The following is a 16,108-nucleotide window of genomic DNA, read 5'->3' as shown; positions in this document are numbered from 1 at the left end:
TGGCAGGCATGTGGGAAGATTAGGAAATGAGGATTTGTCAGTTCTTAGCTTACTGATGCCATCTACAGTTTTTTTATGTGTGTTTTTAAATTAATTCCTCAGCTCTCTTTACAGAGCAGACTTCTGTTAAGTGTTCAGTAAGAACTAGAACCAACACTGCCCTTTGCGGGAAGCAGAGAGGGTGCCCTCAGGGTGGAGCTCCCGTGGCTTTGCTGTGGAGGGATCCTAGGGACCAAGACTTTGCTGTGCAGCTTCTTGCTCTGATGAAGTGGACTCCCTCTGGGAGGGCAAGGCATCACCATCTGGTCCCATTGCTTAGTCTGGTGTAGGGACAGTTCATCAGATCTTGCTCAGATCAGACTTGGATAACAGACAGGAGAAAAGGAGCAGGAGATTCTTGGGCTGGTGGGAAGGACCACCTTGTAGAGAGCAGCAGGGCACATGCTGGGAAGGCTGGTTCCAGGGCATTGATGGAGCACGGCAGTAAGTGAGGGCAGCCGCACAGCTGTGCTTCTTTGCTTGTAGTCTTTGTTCCCAGAGGAAGAGGGGAAGAGAAAACGCAGATCACTACCTGGGGCCATGGGTAGAGAGATTGAGGAACCCATCCTTGTATTTACTAATTCATTGGTTTCCTTAACCAAAATGAGCCGAGCCCTTAGAACTGTGACATGCTCCTGAGATAAAAGGAGAAACAAAGAAGGATCAGGAAAGGGATTCCTCTGTTGTAGACAGAATAGAAGGGAAAGGCTCTGGGGAGATAACTTCAGAGCTGAGCTCAAAAGATGAGAAGGACTGCCCCCATCCCACCATACAAAATAGTGGGGTGGGGGCAGTCCAGGCAGATGGAAGCACATGCAGAGACCCTGAAGTGGAAGAACCCTTCCTGCCTCTCTTCCCTAGAGGTGAAAATAAACATTAAGGGCTGAGTCTAAACGAAAGGAAGTTAAAGCAAACACACCAACCAACAAACCCATAGCTGCACAGAGAAAATGGTGTGAGAGGAAGCCAGGCGTATCCATCTGTGCAGGTGGTGTTTACAGTTTGATTCTCTTACACCTACATGGCTTGGTGTGATTTTAGCATCACCTGCCCTGAGACACCTTTTCTGCTTTCCCCAGGATCCCTGATCTGCCCTTTTCTCAGATTGGCTTGGTCCTACTTACAGTGCTAAATGTGTTAGGTAATATGAGACATCATTCCTGCGAATGACCCAGTATTAATGTGAGACGGAGGAGAAGAAATTGTAATAAGAAGACGTTTCCTTATTGGGTTGAAGTGGGGCAGATGATAGAGAGAGGAGGTCTGCTAAGAAACAGAGAAGACGTATTTAGGGCTTTGAGGAGCATGAGAGGAGAACCATCCTTGGCCCCAGGACCTCACAATAAGGAAGAACACAGGCTCCTGTTCTAGCTGAGCTGTGTTTTACTGACAGCGATTTAAACATCTGGGCTACCAGGTGCAGATACTTTCTCTAGGTCTTGGGGCTTGACTGGAGGCTGATCATCGACTCAGGTTCCCCACTTTATTTGGGATTCCCTAGAAATCAGCCCAAGGTAAGAAGTGTTAGGGGCAGTTCAATCTCAGGGAAGCAGGAGGGAGGGAAATGGGAGTAAGCCCAGAACGTAGGGATGGCGAATAGGAGAGAAGCCATTCACACTTAGTAACCAGCCGGCTGGCTCAGTCTCACAGGTGCCTTAACAGCCTGGGGGCACTGCTGGGGCCTCGCTGTTCACTGCAACCCCTCCAGCACTGTTTCCCACTGGGCAGGAATGTCCCCAAAGCGTCTCCACATTTCAGGGCCATAGTCACCACATTTCCAGGCAGCTGCTGTGGAACCCAGAGCCCTGACGCACTCGGTCCAGCCAGCACCTGGGTGAGGTGGCTCCTTTCTGTCAGGAGCCCCCAGACCCATGGCTGTGGTCAACAGCAGCACCTGGGATGTGGCTTCATGGCCACAGGGACAGAGCAAGGCCCAGATGGGGAGACGGGGAGGGCGCGTGCAAGCCTGGAGCACCCCATGTGTCCAGCACCTGCTACGCACACACCAGCCCTGGCTCGGGTTACCTTGTCTGTCCTGGATCTTTCCATTGTCAGTCCATCAGTTTGTTGTAACAAGGAGGGCAGGATGATTCAGAATATTGGAAGGCTTTGCACAGAGTAGATACAAGCCTAGAGGAAAATCTTTGCTGTGCAGCCTCTCTGTATTTGCAGTTGTTTTCTGCTCAATCACAAGTATAGGTGATAAGTTTCAGAGTAAGAAGAAAAGACAGTTTGAATCCATGTATTGCTTGCTCTGGAGCAGTTGACCCTCTGAGTCTTGTTTTTCTCAAAGTGGGGTTGAGACACCTCCAGTGATGACTCATCCCGGGGCCCTGGATGAATGCCTGTCACAAGTAAGTAGTTAATGATACTGTTTCCCTCCCTGCCTGGTTAGCTCCTGCCACTCCTGCCACTCATTGGGCCTGGTCATCATATAAAACAAACAATAGTCGCTGGTGTGTCCTGCCCTCCAGCCCTGCTCGCCCTCCTGGCTGAGGCTGGAGCTGTCCACAGGCTGCAGGCGCTCTCCCCTCCCTCCATCCGAGAAGCTCCCAGGCTTTCTCACTGGAGCTGCAGAGGAAAGAGAACAGCTCATGAAACAGCTCAAGGCCCAGAGCCTGTGGGGTCCTCTTTGGCTTCCAAATGTCAAGTGAAAGAAAGACGTAGAGGCCACTGTTCCCAGGGCGTCAGGAGATTGTCAGGCAAGGGCCGAGGGGCCACAGAGAGATGAACTGAGATGGGAGAAGGGAGTGCTGGATCAGCTTCTCCTAGAGCCTTGATGCGGGTCCAGGCTTACTTGAATTCCCTCTCCCTGCCCACCTGTTCCTTCCAGAAATAGTGCAGTAGTGGCTTCTGCCTCTGTATGAATGGGTGGGGGTGAATCTGAGGATTTAATATTTCTACTTGGTCAGACAAAAAATGTCCTCTTGTTTTGCTAAATAGTGGATCCCCATGAACTTATCGTATACTCAGAAGATGCAAATTAAATTTCCTCGTGGGAAAATTCACACATTCTTCTAAATGCTGCACATCTGAGAGCTCTCAGAGTCTGAAGATTGCTGGTCATTTGAAGCCCCATTCACGGTGTTAATGTTGCTTGTATTCTGATCGCGGTTAGGGGTCTTTGTTGTGCTATTATTAACGTACAATATCTAAAAATCCTATGAAATATTAGATTCTTTTCTTTCCTTAGGCTAAAGAGATCCATCTACTCTCTAATGCATTCTTAGTGGTACTAAATTGCCTTCAGGCTTGAGGAAATGAGTCTAAAAATTGTTACTATAAAAAGAAAAAATGACCCAGAAACGACACATTATGTGTGAAAATCAAAAGGGTAGTAAGAGGCATTGCGATATTCACAGCAGCCGCACATGCATCTCTCTGATGATGCCATTGTCTGGAAGGCTGTGCAAATTGTACAGTCTGACGACGTCTTAGGAGTGAGGGGTCAGTTTACTCGGACCGTCTTTGTAGCCTGAAATCAGTCGAATGTGTTAGGACCAGTCTGGCCGTCAGTGGAGAACGTACGGTTCAGTATCAAAGTTCCTTTCCCGAGTGGAGTGCGACTCATTTGTCGGAGAATCAGGGAGGTTACCTAAAACAGCTCCTTTTGAAATAGAGGCGTGTCATCACGGACACGCGCTTGCAGGGTGGCTGCAGAGATGGGTTGCACGTGCTGCTGTTGGGATTTACTCCCTGCAGCCTTGCACTGTGGTGGCTGGTTGCACATTTAGGAGATGATCTGAATTCATGCCTTTGTCTCCTGTTTGTCCTGTGCAATCACTCTACAAACATCTATCTCAGGGATATCATAAGCACAATAAACTCTGCTGGAGGCTGTGAGAGATTTCAAGGTGAGTGAAACATGATGCTTTCCCTCAGGAAGCCTTGCTCCTGGGAACTGCCTCTCTGCGTGGCCTTTTCCAAGCCTCATACCCTTCCTACTTCTGGCCTTTAGGTTAATATTTCTCAAAAGAAACATTGTGTGGAGTAGTAAAAGAGCTACGCTGTACCTCAAAGAGAGGGAAAGGAGACGGGGTGAATCAGGAGAGGACCCCAAGTCTAAAGGGGAAAAACTCTGGAACAGGAAGGAATGGGCCCCTCTTTGGAACAGCAATTGGAAAATACTGTTCTGGACAAACCAGGCTACTTGGAATTCCCTGAACAGATCACCAACTTTGACACCAACGGGGCTTTCTGTGGTGGGTTTCACTCTAGGACACAGATACTCATTTTGAGAAAAGTAAATAAATTATATGGATCTTTTAAGACCCAACCCAAATTTCAGTTTCTGGCAATATCATTTTTTTACCTTTTCACTGAAGGCAAAATCATTTCTCCCATAGTAATTTATATTTATTTACCTCATTGCCCAGTAGTTGTTTGATGAAGTATTTCCTGCCCCCAGTAGTTCATCAATACATCCTTATGACTAGCAGGGCACCTAGTGCTTAAAAGCCTGACCATAACCAGTTGTGAACCAATGCAGGTGAGGTGTAATAAAGGCCGATAAAGAGGATGAAGAGTAGATGGATTTCTTTGCTACCATTATTTCTCAGTCCCATTTTACTGACAGATTGACACATGTAGCCTCAGGAAAGTGACTTGTCTTTTTCCATTTGTTCAGCATGTATTTTCAAGTGCCTGTGATATGCCAGACACTGTTTAAGGCAGTGGGGATATTTTATTTGTAGGAGGAGGACTTGAGTCTAAATGTACTAAAGATGTTGAAGAACATTGGAAGTGTTCCTGACAGTTTTCTTCTCATTTCTTCTCTTGTATCAAGTGTCATTTCTTTTCTTCCAAAGTTACAAAAATTCCTTCAAATTCTTCCTACTACAGTTTTCTGGAAGCTTTAGCACCTACTTCCGGAAACTACCTGTATAACTAATTTTACTTATGGGAAGTAAATATTTTTTAATGATAAAGAAGTAAGAAGGAGGAAGAGGAAGAGAGAGAAAAATGAGAGAGGGAGGGAGAAAGAGGAGGAGGGAGCAGTAGAGATGGGGAAAGTAGGAGGGGGACTTGTATATGATAAGAAGAGTAATATTATTATTTGCAAAGTCAGCTTCAGTGCATGTGAGAGGTTTAATTACAGGCCCATGAATTCAGAGTGCAAAACGTAATCTTTGTACTGGGGCTGTAATTAATTTCTTTTTCAATATCCCCATTTAGTCTGAGTCAGAAAATTGTATTTATTCACTCTTAAAGTTTTTGAAATCCGTGATTTCTTAGTCCATCAGGTTTAGTCAGCTGTTCACTTCCAGTCCCCCTCTGCTGATGATGTTATGCCAGGGCTTAAGGAAAGGCCCTCATTTCAATGGTGGGGAATGGGCATGGCTTCCCCGCCTTATCCCTGCCCCTCGGATCCCTGTCCTGATTGTCCCCGGGCCCCTGGCTGGGCGCACGTCCTCTTCCTGGAGAGGAGATGTTTCTGAGTCTGGGGCTTCCTTTCCGCGAACCACAGCCAACATTCAAGAGGCATGAGCACCCTGGGGACGACCTGCTGTGTCACTCGAGGGCCCAGGGGCCCCACCTCCTCGTCTTAGGCTCCCGTGCTGCCTTTTCTTCTTTAGAGAGGCTGTGCCATAAGACACAGACGTGTCCGCGGGGTCACAGCTGGGAAGGGGGAACGGGTCTGTGTTAGCCCTGGGGGCCCACACACTGCCCTGGGCAGGGCTCTATCTTGTTCCACTGCCTCACCCAACTTGCTTCCCGGTCCAGGGTGCGGCGGATACCAGGGCACTGCATTCCACAGCCCTGACACCACCTATCACATCTCTGCCTGCTCTGGCTCTCCATGTTCTCCTCCCCTGCCTCAGCTTGGCCTTGTGTTTTGCTTTGCTTTTATGTTTCATAGTGGGGAGTGAGGAATGGGGAACAGTGTATCATCACTGCTCCTGTAAACGTATTGCACACACCTGGATTTAGACACCTATAATTTTACTTCGTGCTATGCCAGTATCAGCATCCTCAGGGTGTAAGTAAAATACAGGAGAAAAATCACAGGTGTGCGTCCTTGTGCCTGTACACACACACACACACACACACACACACACACACACACACACACACACACGCCCTTTACCACGGGTTTCTAGGGATTCTAAATTCTCTTGATGACCCACACAAAATCTTTGAAAATTTATTAAAATTTCAGTTGTTTCCTTTTTATACATAAAAAAAAATAGTTAAGATATCTATACCTTTGGTACAGTGTGGTTCCAGATATAATTTCCCCATGTCATTTGTGTTCATTTTACAAAGAGAAATACAGCAAATCCTGACTTCAACTTAGTTCTAAAGAAAGTTTTTTCCTCTAATTTTTGTGTTTTCTGTTGCTTAAATGTGAAAACAGGATAATATAATGTGTTTCTCCTTTTTGCTGCAGATGCAAAATGTGTAAATGCCTACCCCTGATGCCTAAAAATAGTATCTATTTTTTTGTATTTATGAATCTTTAAGTATGTTGTTTGAGCTGGATTTTTTTTAACAAAGAGACAGATAGATATCTATGTATCAGCTATATCAATCTATCAATCTGTTTATCCATTTAGAAAATTCTAAATGGGGAAACTAGTTGCTTCAGTAGATTCAATCAACACCAGCCAGCATGGATTGAGGTAACAGGTGGGGTCTGCCCATCTAGCCACTCAGGTAGGTCAGAGTCATCTCTGAATTAATGGATAGTTACACATCACAGCTAAATCAGTCTCCACATCCTGTTTTGGATTCTAGTTTAATCTTTAAGTTACTTTGTGTGTGTGGGTTTTTTTTGGAAATAGTTATAGTACCAATCTTAAATAAATGCACAGATAACCATTCTCTAGGAAAACCATATTTGGAAAGAGTTCATTCACCTATAAAGTCTCTTCAAACTATAGGTAAAGTCAAGTAGATGGTGACAAATGAAATGTCTTCATAATTCAAACTTTGAATGATGAGCCTTTCGGAAGTGCTAAGCATTGAAGAAGTGAAAAATGTGTTTTTTTTCTATTCTGTTCTATTATATTTAAAACACCAAATTATTCTGCTTCAACTATTTAACTTAAAATTTGCCATTTGGATATTTATTATCAATACACAATTTATCTTGATCTTATACAAAATCAGTTTTCTGTTATTTTTGACAATTTCCAGCTACTAACAATTATCAAAATTGTATGACAAAATAATTCTTAGGTGTTCTAAATTTACTTGCCAATGGCAAGATACTAATTTCTTTTGTTCTGTTATTTTCTTCTGAGTGCTTTCCAGAAAACCAAATTAATCTTCCTAATGTTATACATATGCCTTCAAACATAGTAATCATAAAATCAAATCATAAATAAAAGCTTGGTTTATTATATATTTGAAGCTGAAAGTGTGCATGGATTTTAAATTGAACTGATTCAAGTGCTAGATAAAACCAAAGCAGAAGTTTGAAATAATAAATTAGAAGTTGGATCATCATCAGTTTCAAGCTCAACCCTGTTCATCACAACGCAGAGACTACTCCTCATCTCCACTCTTGGGAATGAGTTTACGCATCAGTGGCTCTGTTTTCCAACCTGCCGTCAAGCTAAGAGGCGGCTCTTGTTAATAATTTTAATGCTTTGAAAGTAGAGAAGCCTCACTATTTTATCAATTGTTATTTCCAGTCATTTGTCAAAAGGTTTCAAAAATTAAGGGCAGAAATTAAAGAATGAGTTCCATATCAGACTCTGTACATACTGAGGACTGATTTCCCCAGAACCCAGATGGAGATTTCTGGACTAGATCTTCTGTGATACACTACAGTGATTATAGAACATTAGGAAGAGTCTTCTACCTTCTGTGGTAGAAGAGGCTTCTGTAGTTTTTGTCTGCTGGAAATCTGAGGAGAGTGTGAACTTTGTTAGGTGTGAGGGAGTTCTGTCTCAATGAGTGAGAGCAAATGGGGCAATCTAATAGTAGGATTTTAAAATACTTTAAAATTTAGCTTGTAATAAAATCAGAAGTACTACGATTATTGCAGTGTAGAAACAAAAGTGTACTTGTGTTTCTATTACCACTCTAAAAATAGTTTTATGCCTAATTTTCCTGATATACAGATTCAGATACTTATATAGATAACTGTTATCTGGGGTAACAATTTTTTATCAAGCTTTTTTCTTCTCTATATCGCTACATATTTTGCTCATTTTTGTAGAAGTGTATTCATTCAAATATATATAAAATAATATAGTCATTCATATTTCTCATGGTTTCCAAAAATAAACTCTGCCCATATTTTCTCCAATTTTGGATGATAAATCTATAATATATTGCCAGAAATGAGATAGAGTAGTCAAAGTTAACACAATTGAATACCTAAAGGAAGTTGATCTGATGTATGAAAAGCATGTATGAAAAAGATGGACATTTTATTGGAATGGAGTGCACTCCATCAAAACTATGAATGATAGGCTTTGGTAACTGAAGTAAGTGGTTGCCAAAGGGAAGCAATAATCTCATTTTCCTTCCTTTATGTTTGACCATGCCTAGAAATTGTGTGAGATACTAGCACCTTAGTTTGAGAGGATCATAAAAAATGCTGAAGCACTCTTAAATCCCGACTCTCCCTAACCTGTTATTAATCGCATCATTTGGTGTATTTTGTTTACAGTACTTAACAACACTTTCATTTTCTTCTTATTTGATTTGTTTGTTTGTTTTTTTGTCCTCCGTTAACTAGAATGTTATCTCCATGAGATTGGGACTTTGTCGGTCTTATGAATTTCTGCATATTTAGTACCTGGAGTAGGGTGTGGCACACAGTGAATATTCAATAAAAATATATTGAAAGAATGATGAAAAGTATGAAAACTGAAATTTAGGTAAACAAAGAGAACTGAAGATTGGGGTCTGGAATAGAGAACACGGAGATATAATAGTTGTTTTCAAACCAAATATTTAGATTTACTTCATTTATTCAACGTGGTTCCGGAAGTTTAAATAAGACCAAAGGCCAATGAAATTATGATGTATATGTCTAAAAAGTATAGCTGTTTTAAGTAACTGCTGTGACTGACAATGAAAATTAGAATTATGTTTACATTTTGGTTTTTCCACTTTTCCCTTTCAAAAATAATACATATTATGTCCTTATAACACAGTGTTTCTCAAAATTACTTCCATAGAATTGTTTTTTTGTAACTTTTTATTTTATATTGGAGTAGAGCCGATTAACAGTGTTGTGATAGTTTCAGGTGCACAGCAAAGCGACTCAGCCATACTATACACGTATCCATTCTCCCCCAAAGTCCCCTCCCATCCAGGCTGCCACGTAACATTGAGCAGAGTTCCCTGTGCTACACAGTAGGTCCTTGTTGGTTATCCATGTTAAATATAGCAGTGTGTACGTGTCAGTCCCCACCTCCCTAACCATCCCTTCCCCCACCCTTCCCCCCTGGTAGCTGCAAGTTCATTCTCTAAGTCTGTGGGTCTGTTTCTGTTTTGTAAATAAGTTCATTTGTATCATTTCTTTTTAGATCTCCCAGACCAGGGCTCGAACCCACGTCCCTTGCATTGGCAGGCAGACTCTCAACCACTGCGCCACCAGGGAAGCCCAACTTATTGTAGTTTTGACTTGCATTTCTCTAGTAATTAGCGATGTTGAACATCTTTTCATGTGCCTTTTGGTCATCTGTATGTCTTCTTTGGAGAAATGTCTGTTTAGATCTTCTGCCCATTTTTTGATTGGGTTGTTTGTTTTAATGATATTAAGCCGCATGAGCTGTTTGTAAATTTTGGAGACTAATCCCTTGTTGGTCACATCATTTGCAAATATTTTCAACACTCATTTATGATAAAAACTCTCCAGAAAGTGGGCATAGAGGGAACATACCTCAACATAATAAAGGGCATATACGACAAACCTACAGCTAACATCATACTAAATGGTGAAAAGCTGAAAGCATTTCCTGTAAGATCAGGAACAAGACAAGGATGTCCACTCTCGCCACTTTTATTCAACATAGTTTTGGAAGTCCTAGCTACGGCAATCAGAGAAGAAAAAGAAATAAAAGGAATCCAAATTGGAAAAGAAGAAGTTAAACTGTCACTGTTTGCAGATGACATGATACTATACATAGAAAATCCTAAAGACACCACCAGAAAACTACTAGAGCTCATCAGTGAATTTGGTAAAGTTGCAGGTTACTTTCATAGAATTCTAGTTGCCCTGGATATTTAGTGCAAAAGGGCTTCCTGACCAGATAAATTTGGAAAATTCTACATACTTTACATTCTCTTAAGTAGGTGAAACACATTTTGCATATTAAATTTTAGTAAACTGAGGGTCCCCTTTAGAAAAGAAAGATGCTTAATTTTGTTTAATCCAGAATTTTTCAAATTGATTTGACCCTGATTTGATGATTTTTATAGACATCTGTGATGATCCTCTGAGAGTGTTATACAGAAGTGTGGGAAATGCTGCTGTAATGTTACTGGAATAATGTTCACTGTGATATTCCAGATTAGACTTTTTCAATAAGCAGGAAAAGAAAGCATTTGTTTATTTTTTTTCCTTATCTTTTATCTATTAATAACTTTACACATAACATGGGCAACTATGCATATTTTCTCTCAAAGACTCTCTTTCATTCCCATTTTTGTCAGCATCAACGTCAGGGTTTGTCAAATGGAAGACACAGGTAGAATTTCCTCTTGTAACAATAGGCTTGTCAGATAATAAAATAATGCTGCACTCAGCTCAATGCCAGACGACAGCCTTAGAAGAAGTGATTGGGTGTGCTCAGACCTGATGTATGCCTCTCACATCTTCTCATGCACCTGTTGGTTTGTGATTCTGCAATCACGTTTCGTTACTGCTTACAACCTTAGGGCTTCATGTTTTCAGAGGCAGCTCTGGAGCCAAAGCAGTTTTTCATCTAACTCTAGGCTGGATGGATTGCTTTTTTCTAAATAAAATTATTCTTTTCCTATAAGATGTATTTCTGAAATATAATAGCACTGGCCTCCGTCTGAATATAATTAATATAATTAATGTTTGCAATGATAACAAATTCTTTACTGAGACATTTTTTTCCTTGATTTTCATTGCAAGCAAGTTTTATAATGATGATGATAACACTTAACATGAGATTTATCTCTTTAAAATTTTTAAGTGTACATTACTGTTGACTATAGGTACAATGATGTATAGCAGATCTCTAGAAATTATTTATATTACTTAACTTAAACTTTATACCTTTGAATTAATAACTTCCCATTTCCCCTCTGCCTCCCTTCCCCCCAGCCCCTGGCAACCACCATTCCAGTCTTTGATTTTATACATTTGACTGTTTTTGATACCTCATATAAGTGGAATCATACAGCACTTGTCTTTCTGTGTACTGAGACATTTTCTTAACCGAGGCTTTTTCAGTCTTTTTTTTGGTAAGATATTTATCCATGTGGAATGACATCCAACTTTGTTTTGTTTCCAGGGTTCACTTCTTTCACATGCATTTTCTTACTTAAGCCACAACACATGGTCCTGCCACCTTTGTTATTGTCTTAATTTTAGAGAAGATACCTTAAGGATCATATATTTATTTAGCAGAAGTTGGCAGAACGGAAATTTGAACCCAGGTCTTGTGCTGCATTAGAGGGTTGTATCTGTGAATAATTACTAATGGATCACTTAATGTTTAATATCGTTTTGACGGCATAACACAGTAGCAACACTGTGATGATTTTTTTAAGAAGTCTTCCATGAATAATTCGGGTTGTTTTTGGTTTTGTAATTGCTCAGGGTTGGTGCAAATGTACAGTTCTCCTGTGAGGACAATTACGTGCTCCAGGGATCCAAGAGCATAACGTGTCAGAGAGTCACGGAGACTCTGGCTGCGTGGAGTGACCACCGGCCCATTTGCCGAGGTAAGGCCTATGTGATTGCGTCTGCCCAGATACTCTCTTTCCTCAGATTTGGCATGCTTTTCTGAACGATTTAAGTGCAAAGCACTGTGTATAGGCAGAGCAAAACGTGGTGATGATTTATGCTTTCATAGTGATGTAAGTAAACAAGAAATATTCTTTGAAATTTTTTAGGAGGCAAACATTTCCAAGGATATTTGTGGTTTTTAAATTTCAGGAAATACATGAGTAAATCTAATCATTCAAACACACACACATACTCGATATAACTTGGTATCCATCTATCTATATACACAGTTTGCATATGTATGAAAATATGTTACATAACCAGATGCTTTGGAAAACTTTATGCATGTCCCTGCAAATCTAAAAATTCTCACTTTGCAATAGTAGTGAAGTTGAATTCTTGGGTTTTGATAGTATCAGTGATAAAGGGAGTTTGTTAGCATGATCTGAAGCCATCATTTTATTATTAAATCATATTAAACTAGGACATAGAAGAGCAAAATACTGCATTATCATCATCTTCTTCAATGAGGTCAAAGTATGTATTTGTTGTTTCTGTGAAGTACGTGAAGAATTCTACCAGAATTATAGAAGCCATAGTGAACCCAGCAGAAAACTGTTTTGGCTATTTTACTAAGGAAGAATCAATAAAATTAAAAGAAGAACTAGGTATTTTGTTTTGTTTGCATTTTGGCCATAAAATAATTTATGCAAATTGGTAGTTTTAAAGGAAGAAGAAAAAAAAGTACTAAGTTGAACAAGGAATAAAAAGTATATTCTTATATACTTTCATATATAAGAATATCTTATCCCTCCTTATAGTCTTTTTCAAGTGAATGGATTCATAAATTTTTATTTTAAAATGTTCCAGTTGTAAAAAGGTACAATACAAGATAAACAGTGTAAGTTATATCCTGTGAAATGAAGTAGTTGCAAAATACATTGCTAGTTTCATCAAAGCTAAAATACTAAAAAAAAAAAAAAAAAAAAGCTAAAATACTAGATCGCAGGCTTTATTTAGTATAGTGTACCTTTACCTATAACAACTTGGTGGCTTTTTACATGTAGAAAACACAGCTTTGTAGCATCTGTGCATCCTGAGGGCAGAGTGGGCGTGTGGTCTGGTTGCAGGTGGCCCTTTCCCATGAAAAATTTCCCTTCTTGGAGAAGCACCCATCTCTGGTCAGGAAATGTGTATGGCTGCGCCCCTCCCCTTTTGGTCACTAGACTATTTGTACACTAATACTAAAGTGACATCATTAGGCTTTCAAAGGAACTGTAGCAAAATCCTTATTCCCATGAAAGGGTGGTAAGGTTCATGCCCCAGTTACAAATGAGGACTAAGCTACAGGTATTATCGTTGCCCTAAGGAAAAAATATGCTTTCATTTTCAAATGTTTTTCTTGCTCTTCTATACCAGGAACATATGTCATTATTTTAAAAGCCCACACTAGACAAAACTAGTAAATGTGCATCTGCTTTAAATTGATATTTTAGAGTAACATAAAGGGACTATTGAGTAGGATATTATTTGATTCTTACCTTATTTATGAATCCAGAAGTTTTCCTTTTTTTTCCCCCTTTGCCCCAAATCTCATCTACACTCAAAACAATTTCCCAGCACGTTGGCCCCAGCTTATACGCTGATTTGGTTGGTGTCAAACACTCAGGTGCTTGCTCCATCCAGGCTAATGGTGGGACAGTTCCCTCCATCCCCCTGGACCACCAACTGCTCACTTTTAGAGGTAATTAGAGGAGGAGTCATTTGACTTCCTGTTCCCATAGATTCTAATGTCCTACTTTATCATTTTAGAAGAGAAAGCTCTCCCACAGGGTCTTTGTCTGTTGTGTGGTTCTTGGTCTGGTTTCCCGTGGAAGCCTCCTCACCTCTCTCCACACCCACTTCTCTTTTTCACACTCAACTATATTCATCTCCTCTTTCTTCCTCCCAGCTGTTAACTGTTTTGCTTTAATTACATGTACCTTCATTTTCATGGACTAATCCTTTAGCTCTTTTTCAATTTATTAGTTTTAACTTTCTGAAATAATGAGCTATAGCAGCAAGAAATAATTAAGGAAGAGTTTTCTTATAGGATGTATATTTTAAATCTGCATACTAGAACAATAACAGACTGTGTCTAGAGAACAATAAAAAATATCTTTAAAAACACAGTTTTAAAGAAATATGTATTTTAGAGCATTTGGAGTAGTACGGCATTAAACAAAAAAAAATTAAAGTCCTGAAATCTCCTAAATAGGAGAATTTGAGATAAACTGTTTAGAATTAGGTGATAACAATTAGGTGACAGAAAACCAAACCCAAGAGAAGCTTAAAACAAATGGAAGTGGATTTCTCTCTTATACAGAAGTTAAGAGCTAGGCAGTACAGGACAAGGATGGCAGGTCTGTTTCAGATATGAAAATTTCCTCAAGACTCACTCTGTCCTCACTATGGTCACGCCTCCATCCTCATAGTCCACGGTGGTGTCCAAACTCCAGGTGACTGGATGGAGGAGGTTAGAAGAAACAGAGACCTAGCAGATGTATGCTAACGAGAGTCTGCAGAAACCGTCACATGCATTTCTGCTCATTCTCATTGGCCAAAATCCAGCCAGATATTCTCACCTTGTTGTGAGACTTAGAAACATATATATATTTTATTCTGTATGTTTAAATATATACCAAACAATTATACTTCTATGAAAGAAAAGGAGAATAGATATTAAGGGAATCTTTGCCATGGGGGTATATTTTTATAAGGAGAAGTGGGATAAATCACTGAATAAATGACACTTTTTTTTGTTTGTTTGTTTCCCTGTATCATCTGCAGCTTTTCATGAGTGGAGAGTGCAAATAAATTAGAGAATCATTCATCCCTCTCTCACGTCCCTTGGCATTTTTGTATCAGTTCAGGACTATATGTGTAAGCTATATGGATGAAAAAAAGGGTGGAGGTGTGTGTGTAAGGGCTCATCTGTAAGTATCATCGTTAAGCCAGGAACCTGTCCTCCACTTCAACACCCAACTCCCTTTCTCTGCCCTGCACTCACCTCCTGGCCACATGGCCCTCTCACAAGAGGCAGCTTCCTCCTGCAAAGGCAGCAGGAACACCCTTCCCTCTAGTCTGGGTGACAGAGTCTTATATAACATAAGTAATCACCATGTACCATGACCTGATCAATTACATACACAGATGGATGGTCAAACGTCTTAGTGCATCTGTAGGCTGACCCAATAGAGGATCACTTCGAGCAGTCTCTAGAGCAGGGCTCTCCACTAGAAATAAAATGCAAGCCACAGATGTAATTTTAAAACATCTGGTAGCCAGATTTGAAAAGGAAAAGAAGCAGGTGCAGTTAATTTTAATAACATATTGATAATTTATTTAACCCAAAATATTACAAATATCATTTTAATGTATAGTCAAAAAGATTATAGGGAGATGCTTTACTTTTTTCTCTTTCTTTTATTCATACTATGTCTTGGAAATCCAGTGTGCATTTTATGCTCAGAGCACATCTCAACTCAGACCAGTGGCATTTCAAGTGCCCAATAGTCAGATGTGCTAGTGGCTACCATGGACAGCGCCACTCTGGCTGTGAAGCTCAGCCCAGTTCCAGTTTTCTCAGCGCTCAGCACACTTGTGGGTGTGAAGGGAAGCAATGACCTCCATGAGTCATGGGTGGTTTCCTGGCAGGCATCCCTCAGTGTAGAACGTACTTTCTTCTATTAAAGCCCATACATTTTCCAGGTTGGCAACATTTAGGAACCCTGAGTCTGTCATCATTCCCTCCTTTAAATAGTGTCTCTACTGGCTTTTAATGACTGATTCCTCAATTAAAGAAGAGCTGAAAAAACCTTTCTTTAGGTGGAGCTTTTATGGCTCTTTCTATAAAGATAGCTTTAGCTGTCTAAAATGCAGGGGGAAATGGATAACATGAAACATAATGATGTTTCAAATGCTACCCAAAACAGAACGTAGGGATATTTACTTAGCTGTCAGTAGATTCCAGACACCAAGTGCAGTTTTTCAAGTTCATCTTCTCCTCTGTGCTACCCCGTAATACATTGTATGTAAGAGGCGAGCACCATGGTTTGGGTCTTCCTGATGCACTCTGAGCCTTTAAAGCAGCCCTTATATTGATCATCTCAGCCACACGTTCTAAATTCAGCTATCTATCAA

At 40.4% G+C, this 16,108-nt stretch overlaps 1 protein-coding gene across 1 annotated transcript in view; it reads left to right on the top strand.

Annotated features, from left to right (window-relative positions):
• The window catches only part of CSMD1 (CUB and Sushi multiple domains 1), a gene marked incomplete at its 5' end in the record, with an annotated part of 1,822,885 nt that overhangs the window by 1,300,080 nt on the left and 506,697 nt on the right, over window positions 1-16,108 (top strand). The window contains one exon of the mRNA XM_082444064.1: window positions 11,798-11,922. Coding sequence (XP_082300190.1) covers window positions 11,798-11,922 — 125 coding nt within the window. The remainder of the gene's footprint in view (window positions 1-11,797; window positions 11,923-16,108) is intronic.

This window comes from Balaenoptera physalus (assembly GCF_965194825.1).
Source record: "Balaenoptera physalus genome assembly, chromosome: 21".
In the NCBI taxonomy this organism is placed as follows: Eukaryota; Metazoa; Chordata; class Mammalia; order Artiodactyla; family Balaenopteridae; genus Balaenoptera; species Balaenoptera physalus.
Note: the sequence above shows the minus strand (reverse complement) of the source record. Positions and strands in the feature narration are given on the sequence as shown.